The sequence below is a fragment of the Corythoichthys intestinalis genome, chromosome 15 (genome assembly GCF_030265065.1).
Source record: "Corythoichthys intestinalis isolate RoL2023-P3 chromosome 15, ASM3026506v1, whole genome shotgun sequence".
In the NCBI taxonomy this organism is placed as follows: Eukaryota; Metazoa; Chordata; class Actinopteri; order Syngnathiformes; family Syngnathidae; genus Corythoichthys; species Corythoichthys intestinalis.
Genome location: NC_080409.1, coordinates 40270641 through 40279344, shown reverse-complemented (window position 1 = coordinate 40279344; position 8704 = coordinate 40270641). Strand labels below are relative to the sequence as shown.

The following is an 8704-nucleotide window of genomic DNA, read 5'->3' as shown; positions in this document are numbered from 1 at the left end:
TTTTAAAGTGGAGTCCAAGCTTTTGTGTTAGTGTTACCAATCCCATTTTAGACTAAATGTAATGGTTAAGGTTTCTGATTGCTTCCAATTTAAAAATCAGGTATCTATTTCTTGGATCTTTGTAATATATTTACGAGTTCAGGCAGTTGCAAAGGAAATGATTAAAAAAATTTTTTTTAAATTGACACCACTGCTCTAAACTACAGTATCCTTAAGCTTCTGTGCTATTGATTATGTGCCCTAAAATGTGAATGTGAGTGAATTATCATTTATTTAAATTGTCCCTTACAATAAAGGGTTCGGCCATCTAACAACCACAAACCTAAAAGGAACAACTACAGAAGGACTGAAGAGACCTTAAACACAGAGTGCGCCAATTCACTTTCCTTTATTCTTCAGTGCTCACAGAAAGTCAACACCTAAATACCATGTTGTTGCCAATGTTACATTCAATCTTTATGTACAAAAGGGGGGGGGGGGGGGGGCATGTCCTACCTAAAATGTACTAATCTAGAGATGAAGTGTTATATAATAATCACAGCTTGATCAGTGTTTTTTTTTTGTTTGTTTTTGCTTAAAACATCTCCCAGTTTTATTCAGTCTTACAAATGGTGAAAAAAACAAGAAAACAGTCATTTACAATGGGTTAAAAATGTCATTTAGGTACAATTAGGTCATAAAACCAGCAATATCAAAGTCTATACAACGTGCATTACTACAGTTAGGAAATGGTATACTCTAAAACGGCAGAGGAGAGAGTGATGAGCACCTATATATTGTTTGGAATGGTGGATAAATGCAGTTCCGCAGAGGGCGGAAAGCTTGTGGTCCACGCAAGTTGTAAACGACGACATTTTGTTTTAAGACTCGGCTGAGGTCTTATTTTCCCTTTATTTATTTGTTTCGCTGTACAGCACGTGCACAGCTTTAGCTGCTACATCCAATTAGCCCAGCACCAAATACTTGAATTAAATATGTCAGCATGGTGTAGGAAAATAAAAAAAAAAAAACGCCCAAAACATTCACACTCACAGTCGCACGTTCACCCACGAATGCAAGCATAGTCTCCTCCCAGAGCCTATATTGCAGTCATTATGGATGAGATGTAGAAAAAAAAATTAAGACAAAAAAATGATAAGGAGAAAGAAAATCCCTGGTTTCAGACAAGTCCTCGCATTCGTTCAGATGGGCTCCTTGCGCCTCCTTCATTCTGGTGTGTTCTTCAGTAGAATTATTCAGCTGGGGCGGGGGTTTCGGGGGCCTCTGGACTGGCGGCTGCAGCAGCCTCTGGTTCGGCTGGTGAAGAGGCTTCTGCCGGTTTTTCCTCCTTCGCCACCTCGTCGGCTTTGGGCTCCTCAGGCACGGCCTCTTCCTTGGCCTCCTCCTTGACCTCCTCCTTTGCTGGCGCCTTCTCCCCTTCGGCCTTCTCCTCCTCTACTGCTGCCGCAGCACCCTCCTCCTGGGCCGGCGTCTTCTCCCCTTCCGCCTTTTCACCCTCAGCCTTCTCCTCCTCTTCGGACTCCTTCTTGGTTTTCTTGAAAGAGAAGCCACTCAGCTTGAAGGAAGGCTTCTTGAAGGAGAAGCGTTTCTTCTTTTGCTTGCCGTCCTCTGCGACTTCCTCGGGCTTGGCGGCCGCCTCGCCATTTGTGGCGGCGCCAGGTTCCTTCTCGGCTTCCTCTGCCTTGTCACAGTCTTCCTTGGGCGCCTCCTGGGTGGGGGTGCTGCCGTTGGCCTGGACGTCAGCCTTGTTGGCCTCCTCAGCTGCCGGGGAGGCGTCTCCGTTGGTTTTGGCGTGGCCGTTCTCCTGAGAGAGGAAAGTATAAGAGTTCAAATGACAAAAAAAATAGGAAAGGGCCGAGGGGAAAAAAGTTCTGTGGTATATGCTAAAGATTTGTGAGAACTTGACATCCCCTCAAAAACTTCAACTGCCAATTGTCAAACTTTATTGATGCAATAAGATGTTTAGCTGGGGCTCTACTGTGCGGTGAAAAGGACGTGTCAGGCAATTTGCATATTGAAAAAAGTACAAATGCCAACCGCTCCAACTAAAATGTCAATAACCAAAGTAGACTTACAACTAGGGTTGTTCCAATCATGTTTTTTTGTTCCCGATCCAATCCCGATCGTTTTAGTTTGAGTATCTGCCGATCCCGATATTTCCCGATCCGATTGCTTTTTTTTGCTCCCGATTCAATTTCAATCATTCCCGATAATTTTTCCCGATCATATACATTTTGGCAATGCATTAAGAAAAAAATGAATAAAACTCGGACGAATATATACATCCAACATAGAGTATATAAGTACTGTATTTGTTTATTATGACAATAAATCCTCAAGATGGCATTTACATTATTAACATTCTTTCTGTGAGAGGGATCCACAGATAGAAAGACTTGTAATTCTTCAAGGATAAATGTGACTTTGTATATTGTGACTAAATATTGCCATCTAGTGTATTTGTTGAGCTTTCAGTAAATGATACTGCTGCCATTTAACTTCTGCCCAAATGCATGATGGGAAGTGCAACCATGACTGTTCGTCGTGGTACCAATTGATATATCTTCTCTGCGTTAGGAAAGAACATAGGGTGTTAAGAAAATGTACAACTGACTTTCTTCCCCACATTGCTTGCCACGATATTTCTAGTGGTTGAGAGAGGGATTGTAAGGCTCTAGCAATTTAAAAAAAGGCTTCAAAGGCTGCCAAAATTCTCTCTACTTATTTTACGTTGCCTTATAATTCTACGAATACGTAAGATGGGGCATTATAGATTGAACGCGAGAATGCGTGAGTGGGTATGCAGCGCATGCGTTCATTGCGTTAAATATTTAAATGTTATTACTGCCATTAACTCGATAAATTTGATAGCCCTACTTTAAGCCAAAACTACAGACTCTGGATGAGTGTAAGACATTTTGTCTGTAACGTTACATACAATTAGAAAACGCTTTAAATAAAATATATATATATATATATTTAAAAAAGGCATGTCCGATATTTTTTTGCCGATTCCGATACTTTGAAAATGACGTGATCGGACCCGATCAATCTTACAACAGTACTTTGGTAGCTTAAAAAATATGAGAAAATAGCAAATGAGTCATTTGTGCCTTTCAAGAGTCCCGAGCACTCATCAAATCAGACAGACACCCGACACCTAATCTGATCATTTATGGAAAATTGGTGCTAATACTCTGCCACCGAATGTACTGCTTTAACAGCTGATAACTAATATGGTGAATGTTTCTCAAAACTTTTCAACTTTCGGCTATTTTTTATGCGTTTTTGCTCTTCTTATAATGGATCTGCTTAAAAAAACTCGCTAAAACACAACTTTAGGAAAGCAGCAACAAATTAAAGTTACAGAGATGAGAGTTTATCTACTCCGCCAGTAGGTGAAAGCTATGGAAACTAGCAAAAGCTTCAGTGATTTCTATGTATGTGTTTAAGATAATCTCTTATTTATTCTTGATTTATCATCAAATTTGCAGGATAGGCAATGTGATATGGAAGAGGTCATTAAATTTGGGAAAAGGTCATGGAGGTCAGAAAAGGAAATTTGTGATAACTTGACAACGGAGTAGCTTATTTAACTCAAATTATGAGGTTATGCAACAAAGGTGGGTTTTAACGCATTACATGTACTCCGTTACATTTACTTGAATAACTTTTTGTCAAATGTACTACTAAGAGTAGTTTTACTAAGCCATACTTTTTACTTCAGTAGATTTGTAAAAAAAAAAAAAAAAACTGCTTTGGGCTACACAAGAGTCGTTACATTTTTCACCTTTATTCTACATATTATATCATTATCATTACATATTACATATTATATCATATCTATTATTTTTTGCCAGTGATGCTAAGAGTAGTTCTACCAATTTCACCAATGAGACGTCGCAACAATAATCACATGACTCCCTTACACCAATCTGACGCAAGCTTGCCGTTCTATAATCACGCCAGCCTGTTCAATCACGTGGAGTCTTTAAAGCACCATAAAAAGTGAAGTATTGGATTTACAGTGCTGCCCTCAACAAGACTCAAAAGCGCAGATTTTAACCTCTCTCCCAGTTTTTAGTTGGCACCGATTGACCAAAAAATTGGAGATATGATCCTTTTAATTTCATAATAGAAACTATGAAGGAAGTATTCAAACTAGGAACTATTTTTTTCCACAAGAGGGCACTCACGCTCTTTACGAATAATGCTTCATTTCTGTCTTTTTTTTTTCTCTCGCCGGGATTCAATTTTTTTTTTGTGGGGGAGGGGGATTTCTTGCTTCGGCTTAATGTGGTTATGTAATGTGTTATTGTATTGTATCATTATAACAACCGTTCATATCGATAACTTTGCTGAGAAATATAATACCATAAAAAATTAAGCAGTTACTGACAATGTTACTCATTACTTGAGTATTCTTTTCACCCAGTACTTGTTTACTTTTACAATTTTTGGATGACTACTTATACTTTTACCGGAGTAATATTATTTTGAAGTAACGCTACTCTTGAGTAAAATTTTTGGCTACTCTACCAACCTCAGGATGTTAATCAATACTATTGCGTCAACGATTAATCGATTAACTCGAGTAATTCACTTAGAAAAAAGGTTTGAATTAAATTTTCCTGCTTTGAGTATCCGCTTAATTAAAGTAGCATTGTAATGGTTTGTTTTTAAAGTGTTTGCATTTAGTTTTATTGATTTGGGTTGATACACTGCCCTTTAGTGGCAACATTGAATATGACATAACTCATTTCACATGGCTGAATCCAGCTGCTCCCTGTTAAGAGCATTATAAGCTAAATTGTTTGCACTCATGTTTTTTTTAAATGGGCATTCGTAATTTATTTTATACATATATTTAGCTGTTTTTTTTTTTTTTTTTGTAGAAATGTGTGTTTGAACTATTAAGAGCATTGTAAAAAAAAAAAAAAAAAAAGGATTTTGTAGCATTTAAGCTAGCGGACGTTTGCTATGTAATAAGTTAGAAAATTGTTCATTCATTGGACTGAGATCCTCATTTATTTAATTTTTTATACCATTTGAGGCTCAGCTCAGGTATTCTAATTATTTTATGTTCCTTACACGATTACTCGATTATTCGAATTAACTAGTTCATCGATTAATCAACTAATAAAATAATCGATAGCTGCAGTCCTGATCAATACACACCAATGTTGGTGGTGGTGGTGGTGGTGGTGGTGTTAGACTTGATTATTTATACCACTGCTGTTTTGAAAAACACAAAAATCAACACTGGAGTGATTAATCTGTTTTGAGCATTGATCCATATCAATGCCAATGTTGATAGGTACTCTGGGACGGGTTGGTATCAATACCTAAGACGGAGGGGGGAAAAATCATTGAAATGTTGAATGGTTAAAGGAAAGCGGGTGGGGGCAATCACAAAACCATTTGAAGGTGAAACTATTGTTCATATTTAGTGTTTTCTAAAGGCAACATTCTTAATTAGCAAGTATCGCTATTCTTACCAAATCCCACCGTATCGTATATTCGTTGCAAAACAATTCTAAACGCGTTTGCGGTCGACCAATAGGAAAAAAATGTGGTAAAGCCGCAGCACATCTGTTGCTAGGAGAGTGACGACAGATCCCAGACTCTCTTTTCACTCGCAGTACCACCTAAGCGCCTCTAAGAGGAGTTAGTGGGCGTTTAACGTGGTCGAGGCCCGACGAAATAAGGTGTTTTACGCTTTCTCCCTTCCGTTTCAATCATCATGCGTATCCATTTTCAACGAAAAAGACGATGAAATGTACATCATGGCATTTTGTCCGAGGATATGATATTGCATTTGGAGTATTTTGGGGAGAAGGGGGAGACAAAACGTGGCTCTCCTCCTTGAATCTGGCAACAAAGGCGTGGCGTGGATAAAAAAAAAATGGCCATGCCACCAGAGAAAGACCCCACATAGAGTTTTAAAAACGAAATGGGCTGAAAATTCATGGTGTAATAAACCACAAGGCCTTCAAGGAATGTGATCAATTAAAATGCAATTAAACCTTATTTGGGTTTTCGTTTTTCAAAGGTTTATTTGTCGTAATAATTGCTCACCGGTGTATATAGTGTTTTAATCATTCGTGGCGTTAAAATGGCTGTGACAAAAGTGGGGGGAATATGCAACGTGGTGGCCACTTTCTCCTTGATGCCGGTGAGCCCAACATGGAAGCACGCCATTGATGCAACACATTGCCTCCCATCGCAATTAAGGCTTTAAATAATTCAAATTGAACCTTACCTGTCCATTACTCTTGGCAGCTGCCGTCGAAGCCGCAGCCTCGCCGGGTTTCTCCACCGCAGCTTCCTCCTTTCCGGCGTTTTTGGAGATTTGTGCACCCATGCTGGTTCAACAAAGGGAACCCGAGCGATGCAATGAATGAACAAAGACCGCGGACGCTTTCTGCTCCCTCACGAACAATCAAAACGCGGCGATTTCCTTCTCCTCGCGAGGCAATACAGACTGCGTAGAAGCTTTTAGTCGTAAACGTGCGAGAAATGCGGCGGGAGAAAAATCGCAGACGAAATCTCTACTCGCTCTCTCTCCTTTTTTTTTTTTTTTTTTTTTTTTTTGTAGGTCGCGAGGAGTTTGGGAAGCGGAGAAATTGGCCCCGCCGCGAATGAGATGCGCCGGAGTACAACGCCCAAGTCGGCAGATGAATGGGCATCCGTGCGGTGACGTCACAGCCGACCAATCACAAAGCGGGCAGACGAGCGCGCCAGCGGGGGGGCCATCTTGGAGCGGGCTCGAGAGGACAATAGGAGGAGGCAAGACAACATGGCTAACACACAAACGTATACAAACTTACTTTCATAGTGACTTCACATCCAGTCTGGACACTTGTTCCAGATTTTATCCGTAGGTTCGTAGCTCAGTAGTCACACTACACAATGTAGGCTGAGGTTGATACTACTACTGATACTACAACCAGCATTTAATGCCTAGCTAGAACTAGCAAGGTATTAAATGCTAGTTGAACTATCCACATTCCGGCCCGCGGTCCAACCGTGACCCTCTGCCCAGTTTTTAATTGGCCCTTAGCAAATTAAGAAAATATTAAGTAAGGCCCGCACAAGATGCTTAAATTCAGCCTATATTTGGTTTCACTTCTCAGCTTTAACACTAGATGGACCTAGTCACTTGAAGGGAACCAAGCAATCAAATTTATTTATATAGCCCTTTAAAAACCCGAAAGGTCCCCAAAGTGCTTTACAACAAAGACATAAATGGCTCATATTAAATAAAAGGCAGGAAAGTAATATACAACGACATTAAGAAAAAAAAAATCAGAAAACATTAAAAACCCTTAAGAAATAAAACCATTCATTCATTCATTCATTCATTTTCCATGCCGCAGGCTACACTAATCTGGGGCGAGTCTAAAAAGGTGTGTCTTTTACCGAGATTTAAAAAGGCCTAAATTTGTAGTGGTGCGGATTTCAGGGGGAAGACTATTCCACAACCTGGGAGCAGCAACTGCAAAAGATAGGTTTCCCCACTGTTTGAGTTTGGACCTCGGAACGTGCAAATGAAGTGGGCCGAATTTCCGAAAATTTCCAATAAGTAAGAAGGAGCCTGGCCATTAATAGAATTAAAAACAAACAGTAAAAGTTTGAAATTAATTCTAAAATGTACCGGAAGTCAGTGGAGCGATGATAGCACGGGTGTATCTGTTAAAAATCAAGCAGCAGCATTTTGACCAAGTTGGAGACAAGAAATTGAGGACTTGGGAAGTCCAACATAAAGTGCATTGCAGTAGTCCAGCCTTGATCTTATAAAAGCGTGAATTGCTTTTTCAAGGTCGTGGCGACTAAGAAAAGGGTTCACTTTGGCCAAGAGACGGAGCTGGAAAAAACTTGTTCTTACAACAGAACTAATCTGTTTTTCAAGAGGAACCACGGATAGAAAGCTGTAGTTCTTAAAAGATAATGTGAGTACGAGTTTTAATAATTTGATATAAAAAACCCTCTCAATGTTTCCTTTCCAATAAAATTTGTAAAATTAGTTTAACTTAAAAAAAAAAAAAGGAAAAAAAACTGGAAAAAAAATAATGGACTCAAATACCTGCACATGGTAGAGGATTCCAAATAGTTCAATACATTTATTCATTCGTTTTCCATGTCGCTTATTCACCGGGAGGCAAGCTAAGGAAGCAACATCTGATAAGTCTGATAAATCTGTGAACACCGGCTGGATGATCAACAATCTCGACAGGGCTTTAACGTGACAAAAATAAGGTAAGATGTCATTAAACGCCATTAAACATCTCGGTAGAGGCAGACTGCATCAATGTTTGCTGTGATGGCTGTGTGTGGCTGTCTGCAAAAATAATCAAACTGCTGTGTTTCGCTGTATACCCTAGTCATATGTAAAGCACATGACAGCTCTGGATGCTAAATAGCTCCATAATAATATTGGAATAAGTTGGATCACACAATAGTTTACCGTGAAGATCTGCAAACATTTTTTTCGACATCAAAAACTCTCCTGCTCCGTAACTAGAGCAGGAAAGTGCTGTCACTAGCGAGCTTGACACATGAACGCTACTCTCTTCCCATCCCGTCTTTCCTGTTCATTTTGCTTTTGCTGCTCGTTTTGTGAAATATCGACAGGGCTGTCCTACTCATTAATGTTCCGCTCGGGTTCAAATTGGAAGAGCAGAACCGACGACATGTTTATGTA

At 39.6% G+C, this 8704-nt stretch overlaps 1 protein-coding gene across 1 annotated transcript; it reads right to left on the bottom strand.

The window, feature by feature from the left end:
• Positions 1 to 992: 992 nt before the first annotated feature.
• On the bottom strand, positions 993 to 6613 carry marcksb (myristoylated alanine-rich protein kinase C substrate b). Its single transcript, XM_057858544.1, has 2 exons — positions 6263 to 6613; positions 993 to 1804 (listed from the first exon to the last, which is right to left on the bottom strand). The coding sequence occupies exons 1-2, from the start codon at positions 6362 to 6364 to the stop codon at positions 1232 to 1234; spliced, it is 675 nt and encodes a 224-aa protein (XP_057714527.1). The 5' UTR covers positions 6365 to 6613; the 3' UTR covers positions 993 to 1231.
• Between the last annotated feature and the right edge of the window lie 2091 nt (positions 6614 to 8704).